The sequence below is a fragment of the Passer montanus genome, unplaced genomic scaffold (genome assembly GCF_014805655.1).
Source record: "Passer montanus isolate IOZ18808 unplaced genomic scaffold, ASM1480565v1 scaffold14, whole genome shotgun sequence".
In the NCBI taxonomy this organism is placed as follows: Eukaryota; Metazoa; Chordata; class Aves; order Passeriformes; family Passeridae; genus Passer; species Passer montanus.
In genome coordinates this window covers 3435690-3455972 of record NW_024360941.1, presented here as the reverse complement: position 1 = coordinate 3455972, position 20283 = coordinate 3435690, and the positions used below count along the sequence as shown (strand labels likewise).

The 20283-nt window shown below is 37.8% G+C and overlaps 1 protein-coding gene across 1 annotated transcript; it reads left to right on the top strand.

Moving 5' to 3' along the window:
• Nucleotides 1-591: 591 nt before the first annotated feature.
• GASK1B (golgi associated kinase 1B) lies at nucleotides 592-17524 on the top strand. The gene is made up of 5 exons (XM_039700298.1): nucleotides 592-875; nucleotides 1466-2749; nucleotides 9687-9901; nucleotides 12828-13054; nucleotides 13354-17524. The coding sequence occupies exons 2-5, from the start codon at nucleotides 1753-1755 to the stop codon at nucleotides 13559-13561; spliced, it is 1647 nt and encodes a 548-aa protein (XP_039556232.1). The 5' UTR covers nucleotides 592-875; nucleotides 1466-1752; the 3' UTR covers nucleotides 13562-17524.
• Nucleotides 17525-20283: the final 2759 nt, after the last annotated feature.

The following is a 20283-nucleotide window of genomic DNA, read 5'->3' as shown; positions in this document are numbered from 1 at the left end:
TTGCTAATGGGCACAAATACTGAAATTTTAACCTAACAGTACATATTTAAACAAAAAGTAAGGATAAGTGATGGCTTGTGGAAAAAAAATACACTCACAGAGTTTTATAAATTCATATTGGACCAATAGGAAACATAAACTAACTTAACTGTCTGTTCTCCTTTAGTAGTAGCTGTGGAGAATATCTCCATTCCTTGAATTACAGTGAACATATACATTTTATTATTTTGTACTTAGACTAGAAAAGGAGTCACATGTCAGAGGTTTGCCCTGTCTGCCCCAACTTTTCCAGCTGTACAGGGACTATGCTATGCCTCGCTCCAGAAAGCGCAAACAGGAGACACTCCTGAGCTGTTTAATAGCAGATTAATAACATTTTTAAAGTGTTTTTTCACTTCTTGTCACAACAATATGTGATTCTCAAAAGTTCTAAAATCCAGAGAGTGGGCGGTATTTCAAACTCAAAAAACCCCCAAAAAACTAAATGCAGTAACGGGGATTTCTTTAGTACATTTGCATGCAGTGCACTAGAGGGCTCTCAGGAGTTAGAAATAGATGGAATGCATTTTTGAAAGGCACGTACTTCACAGGACTTTTCATTGCAGAATTTAAAATAGAAGTTGCTGTGGTTTTGTGTGTGGGGTTGTTTGGTTTGGGTTTTTTTTTAATGACATGAGGTTCATGTAAGTTTATAGCAGTTCATATGCAACTACCTCTCAGTAAAGTTAGCTTCTGAACAGTTCTTAGCTTGCAATGAAATACCTAAATGTGAACCATACTTAAAAGTGAAATATGTTCTAGATGCCAGCTTTTACTCAGTTTCTTTTATTAACCTAAGGAGTTTACCAGAACAAAGGATGTGTCAAGCTGAATAGGTAAGAAGTTTTATTTTTATAGCAATCTATATACAATGTGCACTTATTCTTTGTTTCTTGGAAAGGATCTATAAGCCACTGTAATTTTATTTTAAAAACTATAGCTAGATTCTTTTTATGGCTTCACAAGAGTGAAGAGGATTAACCATCTTTCACTTTTAATGTATGTTTATGAATTATGGGAACTGTATTAATATTCAACTAGGGAAATTTGGCACTGCTAATATATTTTTATATTAGTGAATTTGTGCATATTTAACTACTAGTGACTGGTTCATATTTGGATAATTTACAGCATTTCCATAACATAAGGTTTAGTGAAGACTTTGTCTTGTAAAATAAAGATAATAATCTGGATTTGACAAGCATTTCTTAAAATGCTGGCATACATCCAGCTGAGATTGAAAATTGAGCCCGTATTTAATGGTTTTGGTGTTTGATTTATACTGTAATGACAAAGTAAAAGATTTATCCTGACAAATTCCTACATGCATTCTGTCTCATCTAGAATTTCTTTTCTCTGAAAAATATAGAACCACAGATGCTATGTATGAGTAATGAAAGGAAATGCTACTATTTTCTTTTTGCAGTTTGCAGAGAAGATACATAGATCTTTTAGACTACCAGTCAGTAAACTTTGCTTACGCAGCTGGCTCCATTCATTCTCTGAAGCCAATCATTTCCTCTGTGGTGGCTGATAAGAATTTAACAGTTTGAGAAGGTGGAGTATCAGCATCCTTAGTGCTGACCACTTTCCTAGACATATCAGTAGCCTCTGTCCATCACCCATGCTGGAAGCTACTTGGAAAAGGAGAAATAGAAATTGGGGAAGGGAAATAATGAGTCATCATCCTGGCTGGAATGTACAGAAGACTTTATGCTGTTTTCATCATGTGGATTCACTAGAGAAATGATCCCTTTTGATCAGCCAAGTAAAATCAAAAACTTGTTTATTTGCTGCCTGTGGCCCTCACGGCTGCTGAGGCTCTGGACTTGCAGGCGCCCGAGGACAAGGAGGAATCTGCTAGTGGGCACTGCCTGTGTGATCTACCTGGGATTCCTTGTCAGCCAAGTGGGTCATGTTTTACCACAACACAAAGGAGGACATGGAAAGATCAGTTCCAGGAGTCTCCAAGATGCAGCTCAAACTCCTTTTCTGGGCATCCCACTGGATGGCACCCTGTCACCACCCAATTTCCAGGAACCCCAGCTTGGTAGCAATGGGACCTTGCTGCCACCCAATGTAGTTTACATCACCCTGCGGTCCAAGCGCAGCAAGCCTGCCAACATCAGAGGCACAGTGAAGCCAAAGCGCAGGAAGAAAAATGCAATCCCTTTGTCCTATGGGCAGCACTTTCCAAAAGCCACTTTTATGGGCTGGGAAGAGGCCTTTGCCCAACAGCCAGGACGGGCCACACGTGCTGCAGGCACAAAGGGAGCAGCGATCACTCTGGAGGCAAGAAAGTACCAACTGGATGAACATGGGCATAAAGGAATGGCTATCAGGGAGAGAGATCACCAGGCACCTGGGAGGATTTCTGGAGCTGTAAAGGCACAGCTTCAGCCTGAGGAAAGCAATATCAGGATTTATAGCGAGAGCCCTCCCTCATGGATGAGCAAAGATGACATCCTAAAAATGCGCATGCTGGCAGACTCTCCCATAGAGAGCATTCAAGAAGGTCCTTCACACAAAGCAGTCCTGGCAGTATTTGCAAGAGGTCCCAGCACTACGGGAACTGCTTGTAATCAGGGACACTGTGGAATTGTCAAAAGACCTCTCGACATGAGTGAGGTGTTTGCCTTTCATTTGGACAGGATCTTGGGGCTAAACAGGAGCTTACCTTCTGTAAGCAGGAGATCAGAGTTCTTCCAAGGTAACACATCCCTGTGGTTTTCAGCATTTGCAGGTGGGGTGCAGAGGTTTCCTTCCCGCTTGGTGTTAGCCGTGGGGTAGCAGCAGCCACCCCCTTTAACTTGTGTGAGCCCAAGAACTCACCCTGTTGTTACAGGGAAATCAAGTCAGTGTCTGTGTGTAACTTCTGCAGTGCAGTTACTCTGTCCAGAGGATGAATACCCCAAAGTTTGCTTCAAATATCGTAGAGTTGCTGAGGGCAGTAAGAGTTTCCTAACATGAGTCTGGAACAAGGGAAAAGAGAAGGAGCAATCCACAGATTGCATGACATTGTACAGACTACCTGAAGTGAAACTGGTGAGAGATTCCAGAATCTCTGTGATTCAATGGGTATTTCTTGTTTTCTAAAATACACTTATAATCTTTTAGAACAGACTTTAATAAAATACTGTTGGAACTTGTCACAAAAATTAATCTCTCAGGTGGTAGGAATCAGGTCAGATAATCTACTCAGAGAGGTAGGGAACCTGCCTGCAGAAGCTTGAATCTTCTTTCCTGGCACTAATCCTCTTGAGAACTGAAAATTTTTAAAAAGTGCTTCCCTTCTGTTAAATTTAAAACCCAAACAAACTACATTTCAATGAATTCTGCTGTACATATTGAGGTTCAGTACACATATCTATATATTATCTAAAGAAACACACATAGTAAATATCTCAATATGCCTGTTACATGATTAGTATAGAGTTTTCAATTAAAAAGTTTATTTTTAACCTTTAGTGAAATTAAAGGTAAAATTCAGACATGTAATGTGAGCTGGAAGTCTGCTTTAAAATTGCTGCCTTCTTAAATATGTCTTCAGCATAAGTCCTATTTTTGTACAGTCACAAATCCAAAAGGACTATGTTGCATTTTAGTGAATCATTGCAAAAGTAGCTAGCTATGTTTTTGCTGTTAATTTCTTGCTTTGAGATCAGCTTATACCCAATAGTTTTATATCAGTCTGTGTTTCTGAAAAAGAAAAGTAACGCTAGAAAATTTTTTTAAAGTCTGACAGCAGGAAGACAATCTCGTGATTTCCAGTGTCTTCCTGCTTTGCAAACCTTCCCTTTGGCAGCCTGTAAAACAATGGGAATGAATCTCTAGGAACAACAGTTTGGAGGCTTCTGAATATTATTCATACTTGCAGAGCATGGAAGATACATTATGCCTATTTTATTTTTAGGAACAAGCTCTATTGGTATGGAGCTGTCATAAGGCATTAAGGCAGTTCGGATGGAGGAACTCTGCACAGTGTGGCTGCAGAGATGACAGACTGCAAACCTCAAAAACTGCTATTAGGCTAATTGTGCATTGTGCTGCTCAGTGTCTGTCACCTTACAGTATGTTTTGGACTGTCTGGGACAGAGTGTGTCATTCTGCCCTCTAATTTTCTTTTCCTCATAACTGGCTAAGTTCCTGTTGCAAGAGGAGTGTTGCTAGGTGATGAGAAGAGAAATAACACTATTTTGGTCTCACTTCATTTTTTCCAGCTAAAGGCTGAACAGAGCTTTTGGAACAGTGACTGCACCTTGTCTCTCATGATTTTTTTAGCCTGCAAATATGCTGGAACTCAGATGCCTTGTAACTACTTGAGCTTTTTACTGTTTATGTGCTTGTGTCTGGCATAATGTGAAAATATTTGTGGTAGGAAAATGAGCAAAAATACAATTCTTAAAAATAATATGAGTGATTAGTTCATTGTAATGACCTATATATGTCAAGATAGGTGAGTTCTGTAAAGTTTTTTACAGAGTGGCTTGTGTGAAGCAGTTATTCACATGGGAAAGCAAGCAATGCAGGATTAGAGACTGTGCATGTGTGTATGAATGTACACTATTTCTGCGCTGACATATCTCTCTCCCTGACACATCCCTTTAGCTTGCCTCAGTTGTGATGTGATCCAACAAGACATGTTTGATGTAGCATTAAAATTTTAAAAAATGGGCCTTTCAAAACTGTCATTCATTTTGTCAAAAGCAGTTTCAAAGAACTGCTTAGTAAATCCCTGTACAGGTTCTATCTCCCTTATTCCCACAGATCTGACACTGATTTTTTTAAAGTCTAGCAAAATATTGTATTCAAGTTCCCTGTCTGCTGCCCTCACCTTCCCTTAATTGTAAACCCTTTTAATTGTTAACTGAATTTTTTTTGTGGCTTGTCTAGTTTTTCCATCATCCATCCTGGATGGAAAAATCAGGTATGGTAACTCTTTCATACTTTTACAATGAATTGATTGAATATGAGAAGCCTGAGTAGTATAGGTAGGAAAAGCCCTTTTGAGCTGGGCATAAAAGTCTAAAAGAGCATGATTTTGTGCATACACAAGCAGTCATCCCATTTCTACCTACAAGATGTGAGAAATATCTCCAAACACCTATAAAAAAGGGGACAATCCTGTAAAACACCAAGAAATAATCATAAAATTCTGTCTATTGTGGAATAAATGAAGGCTTACGCTTATGTGCTGAGTTTTGGGATGGTCACATTAATTCTACAGCACTAAGGTACTGTATTATCTCATAACCTTAACCTTAGGAATATGAGACATAAGTGACCTTGCTTGGTGTTGCAGCCCTACCTTAATGACCTTTGCACAGAAGCTAAGTCAAATGCCTGCATGTATAGCCTCCAGCTCAGCAACTACATTTGTGGCCTGGGACAGAGGCAGTATTTTTTAGGCTTGAGCTACAGCTGGAGTTTGTGGGCTGGGGCAGGCTGGCTTCTCTGTCTCAGCTGACAGCTGTAAGGGTGGTGCTGCGGCTCCTTGGACAGCAGCAGTGAGGCTGGGCTCTTTGTTCAGCTTTTGGTACAATAGCTGCTGCTATGCACTCTTGTAGCACCTCTTGCTGAGGGACTGAACTACTGTGTGCTGATGCCTGCTTCTCTTCCCCTCTGTTTTCTGATATCCTGAGTCTGACTAAACTGACAATAGTAAGCACTAGTGTACTCAATCGGCTATTTGTCCAGAATCTCCTTTTTCCCCAAACATGCAAGAAACTCTTCCTTTGAGTAACACCTTTCATGGTTGTTTTAGTGCAAATAGATGAATTACGTGATAGCTCCACTGGTTGCACTTCTTGTTTTGCTTTACTGGCCTCTGCATGACTATAAAAGGTGTCCTAGTTTTTTCTGTGTTATACCCTGTGCTATCAGCTTGCTCTTGCCATCCCATCAAAAATTGTGCAATATGAATCACCAATGTCAGGACAAAAGAATAAAAACCTAGCACTGCTTTATGCATTCAGAGTGCTCTAAAATAGTTCCACATAGTGCTGTACTTCTCAAAGGGGTACAAGAGGCATATGTCCAGTATTCTGTTGGGTAGAGAAGTTCATGTACAAGCAATAATGCAGTCCATAGTCTAGAGAGCAACTAATGCACATTGCATGCATTCCTTAATACTGACATCCATATGAGCACAGGACAGAAAATTGCAATGAGGCGCATAGGGAAGAAAGAAAATTAAGTGGTCTAACTTCTCTCTGCTTTCTGCTTTTGTTCCTTTTATTTTCCCTAAAAACTTAAACTCTTAAAATTGTGCTCTGTATGCTGGACCCTCTCATTTTCCACATGACATTATCCTTTCTTGCTAATGCATGGACAACTGAACTCTTGCAAATGTGGCAGTGGTGAGACGTACTGCCTTACAGTGAACAATGGTGAGTTTGAGAAAGGGCTTTAACTGCCTCATGAAAGATTTTCTGGTTTTAATGTTGATCTTCTGGGCATGTTTGAAAATATTTTCTTTCAAGGAAGTTGGAAAAAGTGCTGTAGCTATAAGTCAGTGCACAAGAGGAGCGAAATGTTTGCAAGAATAAAATGTGGTTCCTAACCACATGAAGTTCAGAAGCATGCAGTTTATTTTAAAAGTGATGTGGGGTGTGGAAATCTAAGATGATGCCTGTGTTGAAGAAGCCATGCAGTGATACATCACCGAGCGGCACATGGAGCAGTTTGAGTACCTTGAGCTGGTCTAGTCTCAGTAGCCTGAGGTTTTATCTGTGTTAGCTTATTCAACTTAGCTAAGACATTTTTAGAAATGTTTAGATGTTCAAAAATGTGTATGATTTACTAGGAAGAAGGTTTCAGCATGAGTTTTGAAAAATCTTTCCTGTACAATTTTGAAGATTGCCTTTGGACAGTTAAGTAGGTATATAGATCTAAAATGGCAGATAAAAGATAAAATGAATCCAATCAACTCTGGTGAGATTCAGTGCAGTGCACCTGCAGCAATGGAAAAGCAGTACCCCTCTGTGTTAATATGTAAAGTTGACTAGGAAAGAAGCACATACAGAATACACAGGACTTTTTCTGAAATGTGCTTCACCTTCCTGGTTGAGGCTGTAGGTCTTTTCACTGTTGAGGTAACTTCAGCCCAATCCTAATGAGGTCTGTATCATAAAAGCTCCACTGATTTGATTGGGGTCATGCCAATTCATGCAACTGTGAATTGGACTCCTTATCTGCTTTAATTCAGCATCTTCATGTTTTTCCTGCAAGTGTCAAAATTTGAGTCACAGCTCTTTACTGAAGCTGCTGTTTCATATTCCTGTAATCCAATTTATATTACAGAGTTGAAAGATTTTTTTTTTTTGGATCATCTTTCCTGCTCCCATTTCCTTTGAAATGCAAACATTTCCTGTATTTAACCTTAGTATTTTAAAAATGTTTTTCTATCTTAATGGAAACTGGCATGATATTATTCAGAGTTTTCAAGTATTTATATTACTATTGTTTATCATGTCCTTTTTGGGTGGACAGGAGATGTTTGTTTTCTTAAAAAACTGTTTATGTATTTGATTTGTGGAAAAATTCATGAATAGTTACATAAGTTGTTACTGGATATAGAAAAATAATAGATCATATTTGGTCCTGAGGAAAACTGTCTTTTTTTTTTTTTTGATGAGAATTTCCAATGCTTGGATAGACTTTCTCCCACTTTACTGGGAAAGAAACCTAGCCCATAGGTGATCTAACTTGGGTAAAGTCATCTACAGTGTATGTGATTGAGCCAGAGTCAGAGAGATGGAGAAATGGGTAGAATTTCCCAAATAAGTTACCTAAATACTTATTCAGGCACCTCAGTAGAGGAGAAGCCTGGTTTTCAGGAGTGCTCAGCTCATTTTTTCAGTGGAGGAGAGTGTGGAACATGGTCCTGATAAAGGTAATATTGATCATAAAGAAAGACTGATTGATGTTCCTAATGGAAAGACACGTTCTGTGTTTCTAAGGAAACACTGGGCAGCTGGAAGGGAAGTTAAAGAGGTGGTGGGTTGTTGGCTTGGCTTTGGAAGGACTGCCTGGTATGTGCCAGGCATGGCAGAGAGAAGATCAGGTACATTCTGGTTTGGAAAGGAGCTGGCTTTTCTCTTGGGCTGGATTACATGCGGGGCCAGTATGTCATGCTTCTTTGGTGAATGGGAGGTGGAACTTTGCACATGTCTTAGTGCTAGGTACAGGCAAAGATCATTTCTTACCTGTTGTTTTACAACAGTCAGCATCCTTTGAACAAGTTGCTTTTGGATTCAGCTGTGTGGAGATTGTTTTTCACAGTCCTGGCTGCTTACAAATGGAGCATTGACATTGGCAGCTTTTACCTCGCTGTTGGCACTGATACCTCTTTTCCATGGGCTATTTTCTGTCTGGTTTGCTTCTGAAGAAGGTGGCCTGGACCTCTTGCCTTCTTGTGTTTCTAAAAGCTTTTTTGCAGATCTGTCTCTGTCTCCCTGGGCATGTGGAAGACAAAGAGACAATTTAGGCTGCACTTAACTATGCAATAAGTTGTGCAGTAGTGTGGACTAAGTTCAATGAACTTCAAGATGAATATGAATAAATTTTAAAGCTTGATATGTGTTCCAACACTTTTTAATAAACAGCACTTAAGCTTTGCAGTTAGATGGTTCTTCCTCTCTGTACTAAGACATATTTTGATCTTCTGTCTACACACCCTAAAATATAAAGGATTTCTTTGTTTCAAAGTGTACAAGCCATGGTCAGTTATGGGTCCTTAGCAGTTTAAGCAGCAGTAACATTGTATCAGCAATAAAAGGAGAGTTTTGTAATAAGATAGATCTGTCTGTTCCTTGATGCTGTACGAAATATATTTATCAGTTCTCACACTGGAAAAGCTCATTTTAAATTCTTTGACAAGGTTTATTCTCATAGTGAAGCTGAACAATAGAATTCACCAAAGTGAAGTCCTCTGTGTTAGTTTCAGGGAAGAGAAGAATATTCTTTACACAGAAGAACTAAAGAATTTGGCTGAAATATCTGCTATACAAAACAGATCTCATATCTAGGTAAAAAGCCCAAATGTGTCAAGTTGTTTACTCATGCTATGCTCACATTCTCTAGTATTCTCATATATCCTTTCAGAGCTGTAGAGTAATAGGTTTAAAATACTAAAAATAACAAAATAAATCCACTTTGAGTATAGGATTTGTGGTGTCTCTATGTCCATTATGCAAAGAAAACCCGCTTTGACATAAGTTTCCAGCTCTTGAAAATCAGTAGTTCACTGGAAGCAGAAGGAAGTTACATTGTTGATTCACAGTGGCATTATAGGCTATTGTTGATTCACAGTGGCATTATAGGCTTTTAACCTACCTAGAAACTTTTTAGTAGTTTGGTTTAGTATATGATTTTGTACATTAATCTCTTGCTTCAAACAAAGAAAGTCTTCCATACATTGAAGACATTCATGCCTATGTTTCCAGTCCTGTGGTGGCTGGTTATGGATGTAGGATAAGACCACATTAACCAAAGAATGTCAAGATATTAGTCCCTGGCTGGTTCTCCTTCCAGATCTGTAAAATTTACTAATTTTACAATTAGTAAATTAGGCAATGTCTAAAGAAGAATCAAATAAAACTGATAGTATTGCACTACAATAATGGTATGTTTTCCCCTCTTTTCAGGTGGTCAGGCCTGTCCTGTTATTCTCTGGGATTCCTCACTGCGTCCAACAGACAATAGCACCCATTCTTCAGTAAGGTTAACATGGGGAAAATATCAGCAGCTATTGAAGAAGAAATGCTGGCAGAATGGTAAAGTTCCCAAAGCTGAGTGGGGCTGTACTGAAATTCATCATCATGAATGGTCCAAGATGGCACTCTTTGATTTTCTGTTGCAGGTAAAATGTTTACTGAGCAACTGTTTGCCTCATAAGTCGTATGATCAAACATAGGATTTTGAGAAATAGTAACTTTAGTTTGTTTCATTTTTTTTTTAAATGGGAAAGAGAGTTTGCATAGTTTGGAATTATTTCTGGTCATTTCTTATGATTAAAGTATGCAAAATGCAGCTTATAATTAGGCAGGAAACCTGACTGACTCATTTCTTTTTAAAGAGGAAGCAAAGGCTTTTGCCTTGATTTTTTAAATATTGAGTCAGGCATACTGTTTCTCCTTCACTCCTTGTTTCTCCAAACAGAGATCTTGACTGTGTTCACAACTGTAAATCTCTGTTTACTCTGTGGTCCTTCCTGCACCTCCCCAGCCCCAAGAGGTGACTGAAGTGGTTTTGGTGAGCTGCAATCTGGAGCAAGGTAACAGTTGTAGTGGATAATTTTTCCTTTTTTTAAAAAAAACCCTAGACAGTGACTTAGTAAAGAAGGAGTAGAGCGGTGACTGATGAATGATAAATCTGCTGTTCTATTATTCAGAAGGAGGGGTTGGTTAAAATAAGATACAACAGGATTGCACTTCACATGACAGGAGACAAATTACTCTTGCACTAATAGCTGGTATCAGAGTGATTTATATCTCTCGTTGCCTACCACACAAGAACATGCACCCGGGAAAGTGAGTGAAAATGACTCTCATAGTTCTTCAAGACTACAATTTTATCTGTGTTCTCTCAAAGTTTATCAGCAACAGAATATAAAAATTTGAAAACAACAACAAAAAAATGTCAAGAAAGGGTTTGCTATTAAAAAAAAAAACCCAATAGCTGTGCTTCATGAGTCATTCAGAAATAAAGAATAATGGTGAAAAGTATTCTCTGTTAAGCATAATTCCCTCAGAAGAATACATTTGGCACCTCTAATATATGTTTCTAATCTCTGGTTTCAAATGCTGTAAAACATAGGAGCAGAATATAAAATGCTTATAGTTGACCACTACTTGCCTCCTGCAAGTACTCAAGCAAACTTTGGGAGTTTGGACATCTATGTACATAAATGTATGACAGAAAATTCTGCCAAACTATATGCATCAATTCCAGAGTGTTACATCATTATGTCTTAGCACTGAAATGGTGCAAGATATTGTGAAGAGGCTGTCTGTAAGAACAAGATTTCCTTGTTTATTTAATGCATGCAGAGAAGTGCAAAGGAATGGGGTCAGTGCATGAGTCTTTCTAGAAAGACTCTGCTTTACTTTTTTACCATTGGATGGACTGAATAAGAGATCCCAGGAGAGAGAGCACTGGAAGCAAGAGGGGCTCTACAGCCTTCAGATAATGAATGCTGTTCATGAAAGGAGAAAGAGGAAGGTTCTTTTCCTTTCCATAGGATTTTGATATTTGGAAATAAACACTGTCAGCAATACAACTAGAAATACAACTACATATTAAAAAACACAAACAAAATCAAAACAAACCAAATTCTCAGACTTTCATTTGATTAAAGCGATGACCTTTTTATTTCAACATGCAGCAAAGTTCTGCATCAGGTGGGGTCCTAATTTTGCTGGGAAGTTACAAAAATAAAATTTTAATTTTAGAAGACTTATATGAAGAGTAATGTTTTTATGCTTTGAGCAGTTTGAAGAGTTAACAGTAAACAACAAAGGACAGAAAAAATGATTCACCTTTGATGAGCTACTCATCGTCTTATATGCACCAGACCAGACCTCTGCTCTCTAAACACCTGTTAGCAAGAGCAGGTCTGCTGTCTGGGAAGATGAGCTGGAGCCAAAGGCAGCTCTAGGACAGGCAGGGTCAGCAGCAGGAGAGGCAGGCCAGCAGGAAGGATGGTGAAAGCCACAGGCCCCATTTGTAGACAGGCTGGAACCTCAACCAGCAATCTAGGAGCAAGCAGAACAAAACAACCCCCCATACCCCCCTCTAAAGGACTCAGAGGAGGGCTGAGCTGCCTGAGCTTAAAGGGGGCTCCTGTGCCCAGGGGCAAAGTCCACGGTGAAGACTTTTAAGGAAGTTCACGGTGAGACTTTTAAGGGCAATCCAGGCTAATTTGTTTGATCAGGGCTGTAGCAATGTTGAATATTTACTCTCATCTACTCTCAAGGGTTGTAGCACGTTCAAGGAGTGATTTATCCTTCCTCTATTAGATAGTTATCCTAAAATGGCATCCATTGCTCTGGATGTGCCTTGTTCTTGTCACTGTTTATGAAAGGGAACAGAAACAACCAAGTCAAAAGTGATGCCTAACATTTGCACCACCAAAATTAGTTCAGATTTATGTATTCTTTCCAGCTAAGTGCTGTGTGATGGGTAATCGAGGTTTTGCGTGGGAAAAAATAGTGTAGACCATCATGTCATAAAAGTGTATACCACAGGGAGGCTTCTCTGTGGTTATAAATACACTGTTCTTACAGTGTAAGAACAATTTTATAGCTTTTGATGGTTTTTTGTGCCTCTCGCTGGTCTTTTCAGTTATTTTGCATACTGTTAGCCTAATAGATCCCACAAAATAAAAATCCTCTATGTGTGTCAGACTGTGCTATTTCTATTGTTCTCCAGCAGAGAAAATGTAAAAAAAGAAAAAAAAAAAAGAAAGCTTCTGACAAAAAAATAGAATTGTATTCACCATCTTGTTATACCAGTTACACAGTGGTATTGTTCCATTATTTTCAAAGAATTTCTGACATAATAGATCATGGCTATAAAATGGATAAAAATACACAGTCTGAGAAATTGCTTTCAGCAGTTACCTGAGGTATGAGGACTAGGTCTTCAATGCTGTTTCACTGTTAATTACACTTGTCCTGAGCTTGCTTTCCTGTCAATTGGGTTAGAGAGCAATGTCTTACAGTGGCACTTAGCCCCAAGCACTTTGGTATTGTTTTCACTTGGCACTCTGCTGTACTTTGTTTTAGATCTATAATCGACTAGACAGAAATTGTTGTGGATTCAAACCTCTCAAGGAGGATTCCTGCATGCAGCAAGGACTGAAGCTGAAATGCAATGATCAGGATGCTGTTGACCTGACACACATCGTTCAGAGAAGGCATGACCAAAGGCACTTGGTCTTTATAGACAATAAGGGTTTCTTTGACAGAAATGAGGACAATCTTGACTTCAAAATACTACAAGGAATCAATGAGTAAGTTATAAATTATTAATTTTGTAAGAGGATTAATAATTTTTCCCCAGTTTGAGTATGAGACACTAAGCTGCTGGAATAGATATCAATGGCCCAAGACATTGACAGGATGTATCTAAAAATGTATGAGTAATCCCACAGCTGTAAAAGATACAATTAACATACATATGATTAGGCATGCATGGACTTCCTTTGCTGAGTTGCAGCCTATATTCTTAGAATTGATTGCTAAACCACAACATAAATACTGCAATTCAGAGTAATGGCAAAAACTGATGAATTTCTTTGTGCTTTTCCAGATTCCCTGCATCTGCAGTTTCAGTGCTGAGGAGCCAGCGTTTACGTGAGAAGTTGCTCCAGTCTTTGTTCCTTGACAAAATATACTGGGAGAGCCAAGGAGGCAGAAAAGGAATTGAAAAGCTTATTGATGTAATAGAAAGGAGGTCCAAAATTCTTCTTACTTATATAAATGCACATGGAGCCAAAGTATTGCCCATGAATGAATGAAACAGCCTTTTTCCATCTGAAAGAAAGTCTTTAAAAAAATGTTTTATGGGGCAGAAACTGACAATAAAATTGATTTAATTCATAGCATTATTTTTTCCTCAAACTTTCAAGTTTACTTTTAAATAAGAAATCTTACATGGTTTAAAAGCAACATTTAAGTGTCAGCTGCAGCTCAACACAATGTAGTCTCTTCTATGTCACCAGTGAAATGAAAAATAACCCAATGATAATATGCAGTAAAATGTAGGTAGCATGAACATTCTTTCTATTGAAATGGTTGGAAATTAGCGACAGGATTTTCAGTACATTAGGCTGGATTGCTCTTACTTCCCTCATTGAAGTCAGTAGATTTTATTGCAAGTTTAAATGGGAAAAAAGATGTGTAAGCACTTGATACATTGATGATACTAGCTGAAATATATATAGTACAGGAATTTGTTCTTCTATTAGGTATTCTAAAATGCCAACATTTGTGAGGGCATCTTTTACTTTATTTTATTTTGATCTTTTGAAATATGAGAACTAAATTCAACTCTTTTAGATGCCAGGAGTGTTTGCACTGGACATGAGGGAATTTTAAAAACAGAGTGAGGAGAACATGGCTTTAGCATTAATAATTATTTTGACAAATAAAGTTTTACTTATCCAGTATGGAGTACAATTCATCATGAGCCACTCATTGTGATGTGTTTTTTTCAATGCAATTTGTTCTGATGTGGGGGTGGATGATCTGATATTTTCTGTTTAATGATTAACTGTGTATTAAAAAAGAAGAGCTTTATCTTTGTGTGAATATGTTGCTAAATAAGTAGATGTTCTGTTTTTGCAAAACTCTTGACAGTATTTTTTGAGGATATTATCAAAATCGGAACTCCTAACAAGACTGTTGTAAAACCCAGCAAAGGAATTGTTTATTCTGTGCGCTCAGCTCTAGCCAGCAATTCAAGCTTGGGTATCCATTAAGACTGACCACTGTGGGGTGATCATCGTAACTGAGAACTTGCCCCAAGTGTTCCCACAAGTGTGGTTGTTAGGGAAGGTTGGATAAGCACTTCAGATTTTTACCCTTGAAATGCTCCAGAAAGTAAATAACAATTGACACAGCCTATCATCACATCCACCTTCTATCTGACTATTTAGAAAAAACTCTTACCATCTTTCTAGAGAAATATCATCTTTTTTGCCATAAGTTAATGGTAGAAATTTTATACTTTCATAGCTACTCTTGTCTTTATGTGTCATAAAAATATATAGGGTGTGAAAGAATTTTGAAAGTGCTTGTGTAATGTTATTAACGACAAACTAAAATGTCTCATGTCACTGTTAATGTGGATGGGTGAATTTAATGTTTTAAATAACTACAATTCCACTGCAGCTAAAATCAGTTTTCTTTCTTAGTATCAGAAAACCCATTAACAACAAATGCATTACTAGAAGAAATAGATCTCATTATAGGCAGAGTTAAAAAAACGTAGTAAATTTTTAAGACCTTAGTCAGCTAAATAATCTTTTATTTTATTTTCTCAGTAAAGGACAGATCAATTTGTTAAAACTTCGTAGAACTTAACTATTGCCTCAAGAGGGTGTGGTTTAGAGTGCCTTGGACTTTTTAATACCAAGGTAGAATTTTACAGGATTTTCAATTTATCCCTTTCTTTAAAGTGTTGTAACTTATTAGCCAGATAATTTTCATCACAGGAACAAAAATATTACTTTGGCGTGCACTTTGAGCAGAGTCTAGAGAAAGAAATAATCATCTGGATACATTTCACATGGAATTCCTGTTGCAGTGGATTTCACTCTGTGATGGCCATCACAATCATTTTGTCTCATTTTCTAGCCTATCTTACAGGTTTCCTCCTGATAGATACGTGTTCTAGCAAACAAATTTATTATCCCTCACTGCTGGGAGTGAGAGAAAGGCACAACTCTCAGCTGCACTGAGCTTAGGAGAGGGCCCAGGAGAGTTGTGGATATAGCTGATTATGACAAGGTCTCATGAGAACTCTGTCTTCTATCTTGAGACTGCGCATCCTGATGCCAAGTCTTTGCCCAATTGTAATTTTTTTCCAGAATTGGCTCATTGCTGAAGAAGACAAGGAAATCCATTATCTTTCCAGGCTGGATAATTTCTTTTTTATGGTCATAACTTGATGCATTCTTCTCCATTTCCTCTGGACATGGACTAGTGTTTCCTTGAGCATGATACTTGCTTTTTTATTTGCCTGGCAGTTCAGTGCCAGCTCTTAAAGCAGCAATATAATTGCCTATGAAATTGCCCTGAAGCTGACCTGAACCAATGCCTTTCAGTAGTCCTGGATTCAAGAGAACTGAGTAGTCGCAATGCTGTGTGTTACTTAAAAAAATAACCAAGCATGAGAAATGTAACTGTAAAAAGCAAAATTTCTGGAGACTTTCCAAGGGCAAAGAAATATTCCCTATGCTGTGTTAGCATGCCATATTTCATGTACGAACACTCTTGTAGTCTTCAGGTAGGCCAGGAGACTCTGTGTGAGATTGGATAGTCAGACAGGATTGCAGATTGCTTCTAGTTCTCTCGTGTTGGTAACAAACTCCAGAAAGTGCTTTTTATCTTGCTGCTGTGGAACTTGGTACATAATCCAATATTGTTAATAATGCAAAATATGATTGCAATAGCTCTTAGGAATGCATACTAGCCAAGTTCTAGCATTTTTTAAAATGAAAATGAAGAATTCTGTATTTTTGAGTGCATTTGCATACATGCTACAGTAAAAAATACAAAAGGAGTACTTTAAGTTTGTTTATTCTCTGCTACTATATTTAAGATACCTGCTTCAGTAACAGAGATAAAGTTTATTGGGAAATTGGTTCACATCCTTTGGAAGTAGCATGACTTTGGAGTGACAGGAGCTGCACTGTAGCTAAAGTAATACTAACTGAGAGGAAAAATCCAGAAGAAGCCTTATTCAGCCTATGGTGATTGATAGGAAGCCAGGAAACTGTGCTTTAGTCCTCTTTGCTGGGCTCTCTTCCATTTCTGGGCATATGGGATCAGACAAGGATTCATGTTGCACATTACGTGGAAGGGTGTAACCAACAGCAGCAGTGCAAAACCTGTGGGTGGGAAAAGGCGATTATGTCATTCTTGAATCTGCCTGAAAGCCAGAACCACATGAAGTGGAATTACTAAGAAAGTCAAAAGAGTTTGCTCTCAAAAGAGTTTGAGATTTCGTAACACTGGAAGACAGAGCTTAAAATAAGTAGCAGACACAGATGCCTTAAAATTCCTTGGGAGCCTGCCAGCAAGTCAATAGTCTTAAATGTTTCAGAAGCTGAGGACATGAAAACTGTGGAGCACTGTGAGAGCAGTTTCCTTCTTTTCATATGTGGATATTCTATAAAACACCATATTAAAATAAATAAATAAAAATTAATTCAGTGGTTTCAAACTTACAAATGCACATTCAGGGTACATTAAGGGACAAGGTTCCAGCAGCAAACCTGGGAACGCTTTCATGCATATGTGTCTATACAGACACAAAAATATGTGTACATGTATTTATAGTTTGGCTTGTTTCTATAAAATGGTCAATTTGGCTAATAAAGAGTGAGCTGTTTATATAATTTACTGTTTACATGAGGAATTGTATTTGTGAGCCTAAGTCCAATTTTGGGTACATACAAGCTGAAGTTTAAACAAAATAATAGATGAAACTTTTGTCCTCAAAGGATTAACTCTTCTTTTGCTAACACATTTATATAATCTCAAAAGTTTTTTACTGACAGTTGTAGAGTAAAACAGCAGTATGTATCTGTGCCAAACCTTCAGAGTGATATCAATTCAGATTTTAAAAAAAAGTTTTATACTAGATATTGATTTTCCATTTTATTTTGGAATTTGTGAATTTTTAAAGTCTATTTGTCCTGTAATTACTAACAGTAATAGTGTTTTCACAAGTAATGACTCATTTGAATCTCTGCTGCTATTGTCATGTAATATGTAGGAATATCCAAAATAAAGAAATATCTTTATCAGATTTTCAGTTCAGATCTCTAAGTTCCAATAAAAAACCTAATACATATTATTGTAATATGTGGATCATTAGTTACTGTTTAGAAAGAACTATGGCCTTAAAACTGCTTCTTCATAGAAACTATCCGAAACAGATCATAGTAATCTTTCTGTAGAAATATTTTCTAGCTATTTACTCATGAGACTTGCAACTCTTTCTCACTAAGCTGATTCAGAATAGCTGCGAATATTCTGGTTACTGCAGCATTGGTATTTGCTACCTTCTTTAGCCATTCTGACAATAGCTACTTACGCAAACATTGAGCAGAAAAGGCCATGCTCATTTATAATGCCAGGACAGAAGTATTGGTCAATGACTCGTAAACTTTCTAACATGCCATGAGCAAACACAGGAATAACAGAGAGACGCTGGACTCCGTGTGGAATAGAGACTCACACAAAGTTAAAATAGCCTAAAAGCTTCTGGCCTCTGAAGTTTATAGTTTTTGCCACAATCCAAGAGAGACTAATGGGAAACACAAAGATGTGGAAACATTCTAAACATTCTCTTTCCCACAAGAAGTAGTTTGTTTTATTAAAAATATTAGTTATTTTTGCACATTACACCATGCTTCAGGCAAAATTCTGTCAGATACATTTGTGTGAATTAGTTTTAATTTCACTGAATTAGCCCATTTCCTGATAAAACAATTTTAGTCTGTTAGGTTTATCTATGTTCTCAGAAGTTGGAGAACTGAACCCTCAGGTCAAAGGGAGGCCTTGGGAGACTGACATATTAATAAGGAGAGTTTCCTGAAATATAGCATGAATATAGAACTTAGAATGTGAGTTCTCTAAACAACAGGTGTGGGATCCAAGAAGGATCTACAAGCGTTCTTTGAAGACTTACCGCCTGTTCCACCTGTATTTCTGTGTGTCAGGACATTCAAAGAGGATTAGACAAATTCAAGGACAACAAGTTTATATATGGACTTTGTAAGAATTAGGTAAGCTTTTATCCTCTAACACTCATGATAGAACAATTCTGGGGATTGTTCTGGAGAATATAAGGGAAAGGGGCCACAGACAATGCCCCAAGTTCATGTTCTCAGCTCACAGTCTGAGCTGTACTGTTGAGCTGTGTGGGAAAGCGGGGGATTCCCACACCAAGCGGGGAATTCCACATATTTGTGTATTTGAAGGCTATTCAGCCAGATGCAATATTGTAAGTTCTTCAGTCTTCCCCTTTATAAACAAGAATATATAGAATTATTTTTGTGTAAGTATGGCAATGCCTGGGGTGTTGTGAATCTGCTTTGTCTTTTATGGAAAAAGAGAAGGAAAACAGATGGCAACCTTCTAATGCCTAAAGATAGTTTTCCAAAAGCAGTTCCATGGATTTTTTTCTTTTGGAAAAAAACAAAATGAGCAAAAATGTGGAAACAGTTTTTTTCCTTACTGTGATGCATTGTCCTTTCTATATTTGGCAATAGTTATACCAGTACCATTATGTGATTGAAATAAGTGGCTTTCTCTAAAAATTAGTTCAGTTTCAGTAGTTATTTCCTTTTTAGTCTTCTGTGGTACATTTAATTCTTATTTAATCATTTGGTTTCAGCATTCACTGTTCAGGAACATTATCTCTATTTCCTTCCACGGAAAAGCTGGCATGGCATTCCATGGGGGCCTGTTAAGCTGTACAAGCACGCCTTATCAGAGGTATTCTTCAGCTGGCTATGTGAAACACTTTGAGATTTGGATGGAATTTATTAATTGTGTGAAGTCCAGCCTTCTGAAGTGTGAAGATTATGTCTGACAGATGGTACAAGCTGGCAGTCCAACGTGCTCCTATGCTCTGGGAACTCTGAAACAACTGCAGGTCACACAACTTAATTTTCAGATATAAGTGGACATATCCCATGCTTAAGACAGAGTCTTTCTGGTCATATGGCATTTTTTTCCCCTATCTCAGGTCTCCCAAAATAGAAATATGCAGGCAAAAAGTAAAAGTGAAAACTGGCTGAAGCATACTCTGAATACAGCTGTGGCATAGTTGTGGTAAAGAGGTGATAACCAAACGAAAGCTAGACCTGCCTTATAAAAACATCATCCTGAAGGAAGATGAAAGGATTCCTCCTGTTATATATGACAAGACTTTAGAAATCCTCATTACGTGAGGATAATATCTGGGACTTTTGATCTGAGATATGATCAGGCACAAATGACTGTAGCAGCTCTCTCCCCAAACTCCCATTCACTCATTCTACTACTACTTTTCATGATCACATGAACAATTCTTCCATCACAATTCACTGGCCTATAACATGAAGGTTTTCAAAATTAGATAGAAATTGAATTTGAATATATTAGAATACCCAGTATACACCTAAATTTTGCTGATTATTTCAATGTAATAGGCTTAACTTTTTCTCCCTCTGGGGCTGAATCACTTACATGAAAAATTCTGAATGCTACACCTGCACTTTTTATGTTGCATCTGATCCCTACAAAACACAAATCTCTTTTGCAGCTGATCAATAACTAGGTATTTTTCTCTTGGTGATCTCTAACAATGTTAAGCATCAATACCAATTATTTCTCAGATTTCAACTACAAATGTGAAATCTTTTTCCCTTACCAGATCTTTTTCTTCCATATAATGTTCCTGTTATACCAGATATCACTGCTACTATCCAGAATTGCACTTGCAGCTTGGATAGAAAAATGC